Below are 17,403 nucleotides of genomic sequence, written 5' to 3' on the forward strand. Positions count from 1 at the left end.
GAGTGGAGGATGCCTGGACCAGGGAATGATTCAATTCCCATTTACTTCAGTGGCTCCAGCCTTAGAGAGCATCACACATCCAGTCCAAACTAGAGGTGCTGCTAGAGTCTTCTACGAGGCAATTTCGAGTGACTGGGGCAAAACCTAAGTTGGCTCGGGGCAAAGTGGTGGGTGCATTTTACGAAGCAAAGTACGATGGAATAATGAGAGGGCCTCTGGGATACAATAGTGTGATCACAGGTAGGGGGCATGCCACTGAGACAACAGTGATCATGTGAGTATTTACAGTTCTCTTGTGTTAATGCCTTTCAAAATTTACAGAGGTCTTTTTCTTCCTGTGAAGAGAAGTAATACAAGCACGACAGAAATAGGTTGCGTGAAGACACAGAAAGAGGTGATGGCAAATAACCTTCCAGGATAAAGGGGGATCAGAATTAAGGAACCACCCTCTTCCCACTGCTGCCCAAGACACCTGCTCATTGCCACATCTGCTCAGGCTGCCTGGAGGAGTGCATTGCTGCATGAGAGGCCATGTTTCTGCTGGCCAGAGGCCTGAGACCTTGAGGTATTTGTCCAACATCCACTTGTTACTCCTCTGCACATGGCCACAGGGTGCCACGCACATGGGATCGCTTCCATCTTCCATTAATGTATGTTAAACTCTTAGCAGTTCAGAGACATGGCAAGAGGGAATTTCACAATGGCTGCAGGAGAGGCTGACCTGGAGATGAGACCAAAGGCTCATTTCCTCACTGGTAATTGGTGCTGAGATTCCAAGCAGCAGCCAGGCTGTGGCAGTGACTAATCCAGCAGGCACTTTAGGAATGAGTATGCAGCTGTTTGAAGTCTCAACTGTATTGAGTTAGGATTTAATTGCTCTGTAATTGTGAAGTTGCTCTGCTCACATTTCAACCCTGCTCTAAGCAGCACGTTATAGAGGGAAAATTAAATCTCAGAAGGAAACTAGTACATGCAGATCCCATAGGCACAGCTCCCCTACCCTTCCCACAGATAGTTCAGTTCCCAGCCCCTTCCTATCCCACCAGAGACCGTGCTCATCCTACTGCCTTTCTCCCTTCCAAAACCAACTCAGATCCCATCCCCTCTCCCCCCATCCCCACAGACAGCTGAAAGTTGCCTCCCTTGCCCATAAACCCAGCTGGGATCCAATCCCCTCCCGCCCACATAAAGATATGTGGGATCCCATCCATTCTGCTTAGGAACTGGATAGGGTTGTGCCTATCTCCAGTACAAACCCAAAGTTCATTGCTACAGCAATTCCACCTGAGCGTCTTAACATATTTTGTAGAACTCTTCCCATCACTGGTACAGTTGATTTTTCTCCTTATTTGCTCTGCAGCTCTGTGGGGGGAGCCTGAGGCAGCCTCCAAAAAGCCCGGGAAAGGCAAGTGAATGAACACGCTGTTCCCTCCAATTGTGATTCCAGCATTTCCTCTCATTACTCTAATAGAAACAAATCTTTCTCATCTTAGTCCCATTACCTCTCACAAAAGCAAATGGTGTGTAATCCCATTAGAGATGGGTTGCTGCTGGACACATTTTAAGGTCATTGTTCTGGGACGCCAGACTCCACTGTGTGAGACTGGGATAAGCAGGGATGCAATTACTGGGCTATTCAAATCCCGAGAATGAAACTCTGCTGTTAACAGCAGAAGCCAGCACGAAAAGAGCAGTCGCCTCATGAAATTATGGGGTTTGGTCAAATCAGAGTCTAAGCAGCACTCAGGAAAAGAGCAGGGCAGGTTGTCAGTGCCTACTCCGTGAAGTCTCCTGTGCTCTGGGGCTGACCTAGGCTAGCCCTGGATCTGCATATCTCCCCCATGAAGTTTCCTGTATCATCATCATTATTTATTATTTGCCTTGCAATAGTGCTTAGCAGCCCCAGGCACGGACTAGGACCCCTTTGTGCTAGATGCTGCACAGACACAGAACAAAAGATGGTCCCTGCCCTATAATCTCAGCTACAATCTAATCCTTTCCACTGTAACCTGTATCTGGGTATCCTTAGCACAGCCCCACAGTGTGAGACTGGCTGCTGGTGCCACTCTCCTAACTCTGATTCTACACACTGGACCTGGGTATCCCAGACACAACCTCAGAGTACAGATCTGTCTGCCAATGCCACCTCTGTGAGAGCTTCTTTAGTCTTCAAAGCTGATCCTGGTGATCCCTAGCACAGCCCCCCCCGTCAGAAAGCAAGGTGAGCTGTTGCATCTAGAAGTGCTGGGAGCCATAGCCCTCCAGAGACTCCATTTTGCTTGTGGCTGACAGTGCTCTGAATCAGATGAGGAAGAGCAGGAGCAACTGAAAGTGCCTCGTTCAGTTGGTCTCTGTTGAGGAGTTAGACACTGACCTTCTCTCAATCAGTTCCCACCCACCGGCATTTCAAAGCCTTTCCTGATGGATGGGCAACAAAGAGAGAGTCAGCTTTGCAGAGAAGAGGAGAGGGGAAACCACACCATGACAACAGATAACAAACATCACCACAAAACACACAGAGACAGGTGCTTCTACTGCCAGGTGTTGCCCTCCTGCTGTTTTGTCCCAGTGCTTATTGCCCAGTGTTACTCTCTTGCCACCCTCCACCTATTCTGGGGTCCCAAAGTTACCCTCCAGCTGCCCCATCCCTGCACTGAATGCTTGCTGGTACCCTCCTGCCACCCTGTCTCTGCTCTGATGGCTTGGTGTCATGCCTCCCTTTGTTCTAGGTGCCGGGTCTTACCTTCATCTCCTTTGCTCACTGACTCGGGTTACCCTCCCACTGCCCCATTCCCAGCCACCCATCTGGTATTTCCTTCCTACTGTCCCAGGAGAGCAGGACAGTTTCTGTAGCCCCCACGGGCTGGTGATGCCTTTGGCTTGTAACCCTTCCCACTGCAATAAGAACCTTGCCACTTCTGTAGGTCCTGCCATGTGGTAGAATCATAGAATCATAGAATATCAGGGTTGGAAGGGACCCCAGAAGGTCATCTAGTCCAACCCCCTGCTCAAAGCAGGACCAATTCCCAGTTAAATCATCCCAGCCAGGGCTTTGTCAAGCCTGACCTTAAAAACCTCTAAGGAAGGAGATTCTACCACCTCCCTAGGTAACGCATTCCAGTGTTTCACCACCCTCTTAGTGAAAAAGTTTTTCCTAATATCCAATCTAAACCTCCCCCACTGCAACTTGAGACCATTACTCCTCGTTCTGTCATCTGCTACCATTGAGAACAGTCTAGAGCCATCCTCTTTGGAACCCCCTTTCAGGTAGTTGAAAGCAGCTATCAAATCCCCCCTCATTCTTCTCTTCTGCAGGCTAAACAATCCCAGCTCCCTCAGCCTCTCCTCATAACTCATGTGTTCCAGTCCCCTAATCATTTTTGCTGCCCTTCGCTGGACTCTCTCCAATTTATCCACATCCTTCTTGAAGTGTGGGGCCCAAAACTGGACACAGTACTCCAGATGAGGCCTCACCAATGTCGAATAGAGGGGAACGATCACGTCCCTCGATCTGCTCGCTATGCCCCTACTTATACATCCCAAAATGCCATTGGCCTTCTTGGCAACAAGGGCACACTGCTGACTCATATCCAGCTTCTCGTCCACTGTCACCCCTAGGTCCTTTTCCGCAGAACTGCTGCCTAGCCATTCGGTCCCTAGTCTGTAGCTGTGCATTGGGTTCTTCCGTCCTAAGTGCAGGACCCTGCACTTATCCTTATTGAACCTCATCAGATTCCTTTTGGCCCAATCTTCCAATTGGTCTAGGTCCTTCTGTATCCTATCCCTCCCCTCCAGCGTATCTACCACTCCTCCCAGTTTAGTATCATCCGCAAATTTGCTGAGAGTGCAATCCACACCATCCTCCAGATCATTTATGAAGATATTGAATAAAACCGGCCCCAGGACCGACCCTTGGGGCACTCCACTTGATACCGGCTGCCAACTAGACATGGAGCCATTGATCACTACCCGTTGAGCCCGACAATCTAGCCAGCTTTCTACCCACCTTATAGTGCATTCATCCAGCCCATACTTCCTTAACTTGGTGACAAGAATACTATGGGAGACCGTGTCAAAAGCTTTGCTAAAGTCAAGAAACAATACATCCACTGCTTTCCCTTCATCCACAGAACCAGTAATCTCATCATAAAAGGTGATTAGATTAGTCAGGCATGACCTTCCCTTGGTGAATCCATGCTGGCTGTTCCTGATCACTTTCCTCTCATGCAAGTGCTTCAGGATTGATTCTTTGAGGACCTGCTCCATGATTTTTCCAGGAACTGAGGTGAGGCTGACTGGCCTGTAGTTCCCAGGATCTTCCTTCTTCCCTTTTTTAAAGATTGGCACTACATTAGCCTTTTTCCAGTCATCCGGGACTTCCCCGGTAAGTTAGGACTGAGCCCAGGTTCCCTACAGGAGAGAAGTCAGTGGCCCAACCACCACTGGAGTCTCCAAAGTCCCTTGAAGAGACAAGAGTCACTGCCCTGTTTATGCTCGTTATTAGTCCCTGTTCTCTTTAATCGGCTTAGACTGATGAGCTGAGGCAGCAGCAGGGATCAGCCGGGCTGTTTAATTAAAGGATTTCAGCTCAGGCCTGCAGTTTGGGAGCTTGTGTAAATGAGCTGCAAGTACATTATTTAATCTGCTGCGCAGAGAGGAGTCAAGGCATTAATGAAGCAAACTCTAATTAAAACTAGACGGCTGATGGTTATTAGCAGCATCAGTTCTGACAGGATTGATCTCATTTAGGGAAATGTCTGATCTTGGACAAAAAGGGGGGAAAAAAACCAACCTGGGTTATCTAATAGACAACAGCACCACACTGTTGGGACCACACTGTCACGTGATACAGACACTGAGACACAGCCTACATTTAAGGATTGCTAATTGAAAAGCGGACAAGTCTGTATCTGTTTCTGGCCTCTATAAAGCTGGAGAGGTTCAAACCATCTTTATTCTCCATGCACAAGCTTCTCTCATGGAGGGACAGGTGTGGGGGCTATGCGTTATTAGGCAGGGAAGAGGGGTCCCTATAAGATCCCCCCACCTATTTTCCTTTCCATTTACTTCCTTTCCATCATCCTCAAGGTTCTGAGTCATGGAAACCCACCTTCCTTCTAGCCATGGAGCTCTGGAGCCCATCAATACTGTTCTGGGGATCAGCTATGGGAGGAGAGCCCTTGATGACAGTGACATGAGGTGCTTTCTTATCCTCATGGACTGGATGGACATATTGCATCAACGTTGCTGGCAGCCTGAAGGCAGGTGCTGGGGAGGGGTAAGACACTGAGCTCAGGACCCAAACTTGGATTGCCCATAGAGGAGAGTCATTCCTCACACCCGGCTGGCCTTTGTGTCACTGGCTTAGCAATGCCACAGTATGCCTGGGAACTTTTCAGAACTTCATCATCTTTCCAGGGAATATACTTCCTCAGCATGATGGCCAAGCCATGAGGAAGCTGCAGTGGGTTGTAGCACCCAGAGCTGAGAGGGAGACTGGCTCTCTGAGAAGGAAGGAGGGAGACTGAGTACCAGGTAGACCATGATAAGCTAAGACAGGCATGGTCAATGGCATGATACAGGCAGAAAGCTGTATAAAAGGGCTTAATCAGGAGCACAGACTGTGAAGTTCGTTGGGGAAGTTTGGACGCTGACCTAGATCCAAGCTCCATGGGTTGAGCTCAAGTGCAGACTTCAACATGACAAATGCTGAGACACTTTCAAACAAATGATTACGGAATAATTTCTTCTGCCTACATTCACCTGGCAGATCTGGAGGCAGGAATTCTGTGTTTACCCAGCATTACTACAAACAGCAAGAGAGTCCAAGGCATTCTGGGTGTCATGGCTTGTGATGTCTTTGCCTGCATTGTAGGGAGTTGATGGGTTAATGAGAAGGGCTGTGGGGTTAGGCACACAGCAAGTAACCATAGAGTTTAAGACCTCCTGGGAGTGACTAAGCCATGTAGGCCAGGGAGACAGGGTCTACCCTGCAATAAAAGACCCACAGCTGGCCTGAGTCAGCTGAGTCAGGTTCACGGGGCCTGGGCTGTGGGGCTATAATGTTGCAGTATAGATATTCGGGCTCAGACTGGAGCCCAGGTTCTGAGACCCTGTGAGGTGGGAAGGTCCCACAGCCTGGGCTCCAGCCCAAGCCCAAACATCTACATGGCAAATTAATAACCCCACTGCCAGAGCCTGAGTCAGCTGACTTGGCCAGCTGTGGGTCTTTTTTGCAGCGTAGACATAACCACAAATGACTAAAAACTAAGCCAAAAAAAGCCACAAACACATTAGAAATGAGGTAGAGTGGGGAGGGGGAGGGGCCCAAAGGCCAGGGTCATGAACACTGAAAACCCAGACTAAAAGGGGTCTCAATCTGGCCAAACAAGGCACATGACCCATAGTTCTATCTTTCCAAAGCTGCAGGTGAGAGGCCAAACTGTCTCTAGCACAGCAATCTCCACAGACTTCACTTCCTCGTAGGGCTTGCATCCCTCTATCACACTCATTGAAGTTTGGCTCTAGACTCCACTCAAGGCTTAGACCACCCTCCCCACGCTCATACCCTCAGCACTGAAGTCCAGTTCAGCACAGAGGATTATCCCTGCCTTCCTTCCACATTTAGTCTTGGCTACTAAAGAGCAGGAGCGAGCCCACTCTCCCTGCCCCTCCCTGAGTACAGCAGGACCCCACACATCCCCCGAATGCATGTGCCCATTTGTTCTCTTCACAGTGGTCAGTTCTCAAACTTTTCACTGCATGGTGATCAGGACTCAGAGGCTGTTCCAGTGAGCAGGACAAATCAAGAAAAACAGCATTTTGCAGACCACCACCCTGAGGCGCCTCTACAACTCACCTGTCCCACACCGCCTGGAGCCATTCCCAGGAATGCTGGCTTCCGATGTTAATGTCAAAGGTCAGATGAAAGACTCTTTCAATGGGACATAAATTTCTAAAAACAAACCCCCTAGCGGCCAAAAGCAGGCGTATGAGAGGGTGAGAGAAGAAGGAGCATGTGTCCATGCGAGATAGAGAAGGATGGGACGGAGTGGGTGAGAGGGAGCTGGGAGAGGGTTAGGATGAGAGAGAACATGGAGAGTGGAGGCCGCGTCTATATCGGCATCTTGTCTATCCCAAGTATTTTTGATACTCCTGTCAGCATAGTATCTAAGTGCTGGGAGAGCAAGGCTTAAAGTGGACTGGTACACCCAGACTTTCAGACTCAGCTAAAAAGGTCAGCCATCTCTCAGGTGGATCCTGACAAAGGAGAGAGTGAAACAGTCATGTCAAAAGCTGCTCTTTCCAGTGGCAAACTGGGAATGCTGCATTGACCAGCCCCAGGTTTGGGCAGTTCCTAGCACACTGCCTACTGTTTTCAGGACATGACGGTCCTAGCTATGGAAATGTAGCAAGTAGCCCAGGCATGGGGGGCAGGTTCTATTTGTGCATTGCTAACTGGAAATGGCTCTCCCGGGTTGTTTTTGATTTGCCTTCTCATTTTTGGACTTTTGGTTTCGGTTCTGATGCCCGCTGCCGGTCAGAGAGGGTTGCATCACTCTCAGTTGTGTGGTCAATGTGGGCCCATGCCATGCTAACTTGTACACAGGTTAGTACCATTACAATTACCCTTCTCTGGAAAATTCAGCCCATTTCACCTGGCAACCTACACTGCAATAGCTTAAATAGTATTTAAACAAGCTGTACCACTATAATATGAAATTCCATTGCACTTCTGTAAGATCAGCCCTAAACCCTGGTGGAAGGTGTGTGTACGTGTGTGTGTGAGAGAGAGAGACCGAGGGTGTGTGTGTGTGTGGAGGCTGAGGGGTGTATGTGTGTGTGTGTGTGATTAAAACATACTGGGTGGCATACCTGGGAGAGAAGAGCGAGGGGTGTGTGAGGAAGAGCAGTGGTGGGGACACGTTTATAGGAGGGATGGGGGTGAATGACAGCAGGGTATGGGGTGTGTATTTGGGGCAGGGAGGAGTGTGATGGGGTAGTGAGAGGAGGAGAGGGATGGAAAGGAGAAGCCCATGGTGACAGCAGTCTCCCACCTTGGTGAGGAGTCCAGAGATGAAGGCTTCTGCTCTGCATCAGCTGCTGGGCAGCAGAATTGGTGTAAAACCGTTTCATTCCTGTAAGAGAAGACAAACAGTGGCAGGTAAGAGTTCATCTCAGTCTTTGGCAAGCTCATAGGACACTGTCCTGTTCAAGTCTATTCCTGGGCATTGCAGCTGTTCAGTGATGGTGGCTCTTTACAGCTGAGGAGAAATCAGATTATAACATGAATCCTTTGGACCAGGAGGTGGGGAACAAAGCATGGTAGGAGGGAGTAGTCATCTCCCCTCCCTCCCTCACATGCCTTGCCACTAGCATCATGCAGCGTAGAGTGAGGCAAAATGTTTCAAATCAAATGTTTTCTTTGTTAAAAAAATAAAAGGCCTTTTATATAAAAAAAAAGTGTAATGAAATACAGTTGACTTTTTTTTTTTTCATTTCAGTTTTGCTGAATGTGGAGCAAATGCTTTCTTTGCCTGGGTGCTGTTTCAACACTCATTTAATAAGTAAAAAGTCAAGAATTTTTGGAGGGAATTTTTTTCTGAATCCTGCAAAATGGAAACAACACTGAAATCCTCCCTCCCCCACACATGTTGTTTTCTATTTCAACCAGCTTAGTGCAGGACTGTCATCTCACTGGCACCTGCAGAGAGCGTCCCTCTAACTTGCTTCTGCCTCCCGCTCTCCTTCCAAAACATCCTCACAGCCTGCTTTGGGGAAGCAGCTTCCCTGCATCAGAGCCCAACTTGAGCAGACTGGAGTGGAGGAGGAAAGGAGAGAGGGGAATGGAGGAGAGGAAGAGAATGAAACAAAGAAGATAAAAGCAGAGACCAAATCCAAAAAGAAAAACAGCTTGAAATAAGAGTGAAGTATTCAGAGACAGATTTAAAATATGGAAATGAAGGAAGAATTTGTCTGCGGGGAGAAAAAATGGGTCCTGATTTTCAAAAGTGGCCACTGATTTTGTGTGCTTCTATTTTCTGGGCCCCATCTGGAAGCATTTTCAAGGGTCTGGTTCTCTGAAGAGTTGAACACTCACAAAATCCCATCTGAATGCAGTAGGAACTGCAGCCATCCAACACCTCTGAAAACCAGACCCCTTTCAGATGACTCAAGATTGACCTCCAAGAAAACAGGGGCACTCAAAATCCTTGGCCACGTTTGAAATTTTTGCCCAAAGGCACCAAAAAAGTGAACAAAAGACAAATTGAGAGAGAGGGGGGAAAAAAGTGGAGAAGAGAAAAAGAAAATGGAAAGAAAGGGTCAGAAAACAAGGGAGATAGAGTGATCCAAATACTTAGCTGATGTAAATAGTCCTAGCTCCAAGTCAGTGGAGCTACATCGATTTGTACCAGCCGAGAATCTGTTGACTCTGTGATTTAATGGCATTTTGCCTGATTCTAGCCCAGCAACAACAACAAAACTGAAAAGATTCTTGGCTTTGGATGGGGAGTGGGTGTGAAATGTTCTCCTCAGGCCCTGCCTCACCATTCCTCCCTGTGAGGGAAGACAAGTTCACCCGCCTTTTCTCTGTGAAAAGTTTGAGAGATGCAGCCATGAGGATAGCCAATCCAATCCACAGAGACAGCAACAGTCCTACATCCTGTTCCCCATTTAGGGTGACCAGATGCCCCGATTTTATAGGGACAGTCACAATATTTGGGCCTTTTTCTTATATAGGCGCCTATCACCTGCCACCCCCATCCCGATCTGGTCACCCTATCCCCATTACCCATCACCAGGCCTGCACAGCTAGCTTTATGTAACAAGCCCTTTCAGCTCTGTTGCTTCCTTTATTTACTTCTGATGTTAATTCTCAAAATGGTCTCAGAAGCGATGGCTGTTTAAAAACAAGATACCCAGGAGAGAGATGGGGAAAGAGAGAGTTTGCATTACCTCACTGAACTCTCCCCATATCCTCTGTCCCAGCTCTGTCCCCACATCATAACATACTCACTGTAAAAGGAGTTAACATGATGTGTTTTTGTGCCACATCAAATTTATCTCCCAACACTCCATTGCGGTAACACCCACCCCACCGATTCCATTTCCTCTGCAACCCTTATTTATTGTTGGTCCTTCCAGGGCTGTCTCTAATTTAAGCTTTTCAGGTGGCAGGTACCTGTAAAATACTTGTGCCATCTTTTGACGGGCGCAGGTGAGCAGTCTCAAGATTATACTGGATTCTAGATTCAAGCAAACTCACATAAATGTCAGAGCTCCTCCATCTTGTCACTCTCACCTTGACTCTTTCCCTAAATTCCTTCTAGTATTAGAGTGACCATATGTCCCATTTTGGCTGGGACAGACCCCTTTTTAAGCCCTGTCCTGGACGTCCTGACTTTTTTTTTTTGGCAAAACTGGGCATTTGTCCCGTTTGCTCTTGCCAACTGATGATGATCAGTTGGCAAGAGCAAACGGGACAAATGCCAAGTTTTCAAACTGGGGGATACGGAGGAACATTTGTGGGGGCAAGTGGTGACATTTGGGGGTGGGGCATCTCCACACCCCCCTATGGGCAACCCAAGGCCTGTGCCCCATCCCACACCGGGAGACTGCACAGGTACTGTGCTTGGAGCCCTGCAGGAGCCTGGATGATGTGGCTCCCCTACCCTCTTCCCCTCCAGTCAGGGAGCGATGAGGTTTCTATGTGCTCACTCTGCAGCCCAATCAGAGGGCAGCGCTGTCAGGACCCTCATACAAACTATTCTTTAGTCTGTGCCTCATCTTGTGTATCACCCGGTTTCCATGGAGACAGCAGGGCCCTGAGCCCTACTGGGCAACCCAGTGCCCGATGTCTCTCACAGCATCCATTTGTGCAGCATATCCTCCCCCTGCAGCAGCTCCTACCTCTGCCTCCTGCCCCCTGCCCCCAAGCAGTCCCTGGAGGCCCCACCCTGGCCTAGTGAACTACCCTCCATCCTTTGGAGCTAGTCCCCAGAGCCCTCTCCCTTCCCCACCCACCCACCCCAACCAGCCTCTTTTCCTCCCCAGTTCTCCTCCAGTCACCTGCTTCTGCCACATCCCAGCCTTCTCCCCCACCCAGGGCTGCTATCTGGAGCCTCCTCCCTGCCCCTCTGCTATCCCAGCCCCCAAAGTGGCACTGAACGGCTAGCTGGATCATAGTCCAGTAGCTTCACCTCCTGGCTCTGAGCCCAAAAGTACCCATACACTCTCGCACACTCACACCCTCCTTTGCTGCCCAGATCCCAGTCTATACCCATTCCTCTCCCCCCTGCCCCTATCTCTGCTACTTGGCTCAATTGGGGGTACAGAGGGACTTTCAGGGGGACAAGCGATGATGCCAGGCAGCTGTGGCCAGCCCTGCGCATCCGGTTTTCAGTTTGGGGAAATATGGACACCCTACCTAGTGTACTCTAATGTGTGCTGCACCTACTCCAACATTAGACGTACCATTCAAATAATATTAATTATTAATAATGAAGAGAAGAAAAGGAGAAACCAAAAAGGGAGCTGTAGCGCTAAGGGGAAGAGAGGAAGGAAACAAGATAGTCAAAAAGGCACCCAGAGAGAATCATACGTATTTATAAGGCTGCTATGGCCGTGTTATCTAAGCACCAAGAAAGGAAAGTGTGAGGAGAAGCACAGAGAAAAGAGGAGATGAGGCACAGACATGGGAGGAAAATAGAACAGTGGATAATCACTGCAGCTGAGACCTCAGTCTGCTGTGAATATAGCAAGGAGCAAGAAACACCCCGGAAATGAACCTGTGTGCCCGGGGACCAGCAGCCACAAAGTGACCACAGATTTTGGGTGCCACATCTTTGTGTGCCCAACATGAGCCACCCAAAATCAATGTCCACTTTTGAACCTCTTGTCCTAGAGCTCTGAACAGCGGAGGCCCTTGGGGACAATCGAGCACAGCTCTAGCCCCTCTGCAACCACAATCTGCTGTTGCCCCTCATACAGCAACAAGCAGGTGTAGCCCATACCTATGGCCAGAAATCTTACCCCAGCAGTGCTTGGGAATCCTTGAGTCCAACGGCCTCAAGTGGCAGGGGGCGAAGGCAAAGTGGGGATGGGAAGGAGAGATTGGTGTACATTAGGAGGAATGTTTTCAATGGGCAGGTTTTGGTAAGGGGTTATTTCAGAATTGTGTGTTAGGGTCTCAACCTAAATTTGTGCTTGGGGGCCTATATGAATCTTGATACACCTCTGAACTCCTTAAATACCATGAAGCAGCTAGGGTCCTCAGTCCAATTAAATATTTCCATTAATAAATATTTCTATTATATATTTTGCCCCAACCCAGGCTTATGCCAGGGGAAATGGAATCACTATTGGAAAGCGATTGTTATTCTCATTTATGTAACCCCATCCGTGTGACTGGTGCTTTCCGAACATATGCAAAGAAAAGGTCCCTGCCTGAGGGGCTTTGTGGCGGGGTGTACATAGCCCTCACTGGACAAAGGAGTTAATGTCCTGCAGGGCAAGCCAGGAAATGGGCTTGCAGAACTTGTGTTACCTGCCATTTGGGGCAAGGAAGCTTTGGCTTAGGTCTAAGAGGGTGAGTATTTGAACAGGAAGTGGAGGACGGTAAAGGCTTTCTTTCCTCTATTCCCGGCCTATGGTGGAGCAGATCTGAGAGACAGCTAGAATCAGGAAACCCTGAGGAATGAACTGTCTCTTGACTGATTGGAGCCAGCTGGTAAACCTGCCTACTGCCTTGTTTGGTTTCCTTATTGTAAAGATGGAGAGGAGCCTGTCAGGTTGTGGTAGGGGACTTGCAGCAATGATCAAGGGCTGAAGGCCACCTGGCCCTTTCCCCCTCAATGTTGCTAACTTCTTTGTTGCGAGTTTTGTGACATCTTGTGTCTGTCTCAAAGTTCCAGCTCCTGAAGTTTTGTGAAAATCAAAACTTTCCTCTCTCTCTCTCTCTCTCTCTCTCTCTCTCTCAAAAAAAAAAAAGTTTTTGTAGCCCTCATACTTATGGAGAAAAGCTGGGAAATGTGAACCATACAAGTTTAAAAATCAGAAGGAAAGAAAAAATCCTTACCTCTTCCCATCCCTATCTCCTCGAAAAAAATAAACCTCAGGACTCTGAAGCTAATCTCATGACACAGGGGCCTGACTCACAATTTTTAAATATTTGGGGTTGATGATAGTGCAATAGTGCTATCTTAAAGGGATGGGGGTTTAGCTTTCCTTTAAATCTGTGGCTTTTTTGTTTTTAATTCCTCCTTATTCTGAAACCTGAAGTTGGCCTTGCACAGGCTTACAATCTAAGATAGAGAGCACCTGAGTAAAACCAAAGGGGAGTAGGGAAGGACAGAAGAGAGCCCAGACAACGGGGAAGGGAGATGTAAACTCTGTTTTCTTATCAGTGTGTTCCTACTGTTGAATTGTCCTATTTCAAATGTTTGATTTGTTTGTTTTGTTTTAAATACACAGGCTTCCTGGCCAGCACCCCAGTGCAAGTAGCAAAGGAGCTCAAGCCAGAAGGAAATGAGTTCTGAGTGGATTTAAAGGAGGGCAGGTAGTGTATACATTAGGAGAGAGGCTGCTCCAGGCATAGGGGCTGTGTGCTAAAGCTGGCAGGGAGTCAAAGAGACTATCAAGGCATGTACAGGTAGCAGAGTGACAGGCATGGGGAGGGGGGGAAACAGTAGAAGACAAAGGCAGGCAAACAGGCAAGAGGAGATTCTGGAGAACCAGAAACAGTCAGGGTCTATCAGAATATGGGCAATACCACTCCCTGCCCAGCCAGGGCACATGCTCTGGGGACTGACACCTTCCAGAGGCAAGGATTTGCCAGGCTAAGTCTACGCTAAGTCTACGCTTGGAGCTGGGAGTGTGATTCCCAGCTCGCGGAGATGTACCTGTGCTAGCTTGCGCAGTGTAGCTAGGGTAGCACTGGCGGAAGCTTGGGGTCCTGAGTATGGACCCACCCGGACCCCCCTAGCTACGTAAGTGGGGCTCAAGCTAATGTGGGTACATCTATGTGAGCTGAAAATGACACCCCTAGCTCCAAGCATAGACGTGGCCTGTGTGAGGGGCAAGCCATATTCTGCCCAGCCACGATGTACAGGTCACTACAACAAATCAGCATCTCGTTTCTCTTTAAGGAACTGACTTCAGATGGAATGACTTTAGTTTCTCTTCTCACAAGAATGAAGCATCCACCAAGCATCCCTGGCAGCCTTGCTAATGGAATCTGTAAATGAACTGTCCAGCCATAAGCAAATCCCTCCTGATCAGTACAAGCTTCTTTAAATCCCCACAGTGTCTTTTGGCCAGGATGAAACTGTTTAGCCAGCTTGGGAGCTGGCCAGTAAGGCCCTCGCCCCTTTCCAGCTTTCTAGAATCATGGAAGATTGGGCTGGGTTGCAAAAGGCCTTCGGGAGCCACTAGCCCAATCTTACATCAAAGAGAGTGGCCTTACGCGACACTTCCCAAACAAATTAATTTCTCATTTTCTAATTTAGTGTTGGTAGAAGGTGCCTGAGATAGCCCTGGAAACTGAAAGCCTCTGTACAGCACTCCATGGGCAGTGTCAACACGTGGTTTCCCAATGTTGCGCTCACCCATAGTGGGGGAGCTGCTATTTTATCCCCTCCATCTCCCACCCTCATCACTGTCCTCTGCACCCCTCTCAGCCTCCCTCCTGCCCTCACTTCACCCTGCACCTCATTCCTCTGCAACCCCTAAATCTGTCACCCTCCCCCGGTGCCTGCTCCCCCTCCATCTTTCAGCATCTTTGCTGCTCCTCACAATCCCTATGTTATGTCTAGCCTCCTGGTCCATTAAGTGGCAGTCATCTTCCCTGTGGGCAGGGCTTCAGTCTTGCTGAAAATAGTAGGAGGTGCAGATTTTGGAAGGGATACAAAATATCATTGTTCAGGGTTGAAAACCATCTCTGTCTCTGAGGGCTTAAGGTAAAACCCACAAAGGGGTCAGATTATCCCACATCTCCCTATTAGGGGGGTTTCTTGCTTCTTCCTCTGAAACATCTCATGTTAACCACTCACTGTTAGGGGATGCAATACTAGATTAGATGACCCATAAGAACAGTCATACCGAGTCAGACCAATGGTCCATCTAGCTCAGTATGCTGTCTTCTGACAATGGCCATGCCAGGTGCTTCAGAAGAAATGAACAGAACAGGGCAATTATCGAATGATCCATCCCCTGTCATCAAGTCCCAGCCTCTGGCAGTGAGAGACTTAGGAACACCTGGAGCATGGGGTTGCATCCCTGACTATCTTGGCTAGTAGCGATTGATGGATCTATCCTCCATCAACTTATCTAATTCTTTTTTGAACCCAGTTATATTTTTGACCTTCACAGCATCCCCTGACAACGAGTTCGGCAGGTTGACTGTGCATTGTGTGAAGAAATACTTCCTTATGTTTCTTTTAAACTTGCTGCCTATTAATTTCTTTGGTTGTTCCCCGATTCTTATATTATATGAAGAGGTAAATAACACTTTCTCCACACCACTCGTGATTTTATAGACCTCTATCATATCCCCCCTTCGTTGTCTCTTTTCCAAGCTGACCAGTCTCAGTCTTTTTAATCTTTCCTCAGATGGGAGCTGTTCCATATCCCTGATCATTTTTGTTGCCCTTCTCTGTACCTTTTCCATTTCTGATATATCTTTTTTGAGATGGGGCCCCCAGAACGGCACACAGTATTCAAGGTGTGGGCATACCATGGATTTATATAGAGGCATTATTATATTTACTGTCTTACGATCTAGCCCTTTCCTAACGGTGCCCAACATTCTGTTTAGCTTTTTTGGCTGATGCTGCACGTTGTGCAGACATTTTCAGAGAACTAACCACAATGACTCCAAGATCTCTTTTTTGAGTGGGATCAGATAATTTAGACACCATCATTTTGTATGTATAGTTGGGATTATGTTTCCAATGTGCATTACTTTGCATTTATTGACATTGAATTTCATTTACCATTTTGTTTCCCAGTCATCCAGTTTTGTGAGGTCCTTTTTGTAACTCTTTGCAGTCTGCTTTGGACTTAACCATGTTGAGTCATTTTAAATCATCTGCAAACTTTGCTATCTCACTGTTTACCCCTTTTTCCAGAACATTTATGAATATGTTGAACAGCACTGGTTCCAGTACGGATTCCTGGGGGACCCCACTATTAACCTCCCTTCACTATGAAAACTAATGATTTATTTCTACCCTTTGTTTCCTGTCTTTTAACCAGTTACTGATCCATGAGGGGACCTTTCCTTTTATCCCATGACAGCTTATTTTGCTTAAGAGCCTTTGGTGAGGGACCTGGTTAAAGGCTTTCTGAAAATCCAAGTACACTATATCCATTGGATCCCCCTTGTCCATGCTTGATGACTCCCTCAAAGAATTCTAAGAGATTGGTGAGACACGATTTCCATTTACAAAAGCCATGTTGTCTCTTCCCCAACAAATCATGTTCTCTATGTGTCTCACAATTCTGTTCTTTACTATAGTTTCAACCAGTTTTTCTGGTATTGAAGTGCAGATTACTGCCCTGTAATTGCCAGGATTGCCTCTGGAGCCTTTTTAAAAAAATCGGTGTTACATTAACTGTCCTCCTGTCATCGGGTGCAGAGGCTGATTTAAGCAATAGGTTACATACCACAGTTCTTCAATTTCATATTTTAGTTCCTTCAGAACTCTTGGGTGAATATCATCTTGTCCTGGTGACTTATTACTGTTTAATTTATCAATTTGTTCTAAAACCTCCTCTAATGACACTTCAGTGTGGGACAATTCCTCATATTTATCACCTAAATAAATGGCTCAGGTGTGGGAATCTCCCTCACATTCTCTGCAGTGAAGACTGATGCAAAGAATCCATTTAGCTTCTCCGCAACAGCCTTGTCTTCCTTGAGTGCACCTTGAGCACCTCAATTGTCCATTGATTGTTTAGCAAGCTTTCTGCTTCTGAGATACTTACATTTTTTTGCTATTTAGTTTTTGTGTCTTTTGCTAGTTGCTCTTCAAATTCTTTATTGGCCTGCCTAATTATACTTGTATCTTTGATTTGCCAGAGTTATGCTCCTTTCTATTTTCCTCAGTAGGATTTGACTTCCAACTTTTAAAGGAGGCCTTGTTGACTCTAACCACCTCTTGTACTCTGTTGTTGAATCTGATACAGAATGGCAATTGCTATGAGGAAGGTGTCAAGGGAGGAAACATGGTTTGGTGGTAAACTCACTGAAGTGGAACTTCTGGCATTGATGAAGATGTCTTATGTGATCCTTGGTAAATTGCTTGACCCTTCTCTGCCTCTGTAGAATGGGGATAATACTTCCCCACATCAAAAGGTGGTTGTGTGGATATCTCCATAAATACCTTGGAGGTGCTTGGTACT

The 17,403-nt window shown here is 47.5% G+C and overlaps 1 protein-coding gene across 5 annotated transcripts in view; it reads right to left on the reverse strand.

Moving 5' to 3' along the window:
- Positions 1-17,403, reverse strand: part of IQSEC3 (IQ motif and Sec7 domain ArfGEF 3) — a 127,754-nt gene that overhangs the window by 58,714 nt on the left and 51,637 nt on the right. For all 5 annotated transcript variants that reach the window (XM_073321028.2, XM_073321064.2, XM_073321055.2 and 2 more), the window contains exon 2: positions 8,058-8,138. In XM_073321028.2, coding sequence (XP_073177129.2) covers positions 8,058-8,138 — 81 coding nt within the window. The remainder of the gene's footprint in view (positions 1-8,057; positions 8,139-17,403) is intronic.

This window comes from Lepidochelys kempii, chromosome 1 (genome assembly GCF_965140285.1).
Source record: "Lepidochelys kempii isolate rLepKem1 chromosome 1, rLepKem1.hap1, whole genome shotgun sequence".
NCBI classification, from domain to species: Eukaryota; Metazoa; Chordata; order Testudines; family Cheloniidae; genus Lepidochelys; species Lepidochelys kempii.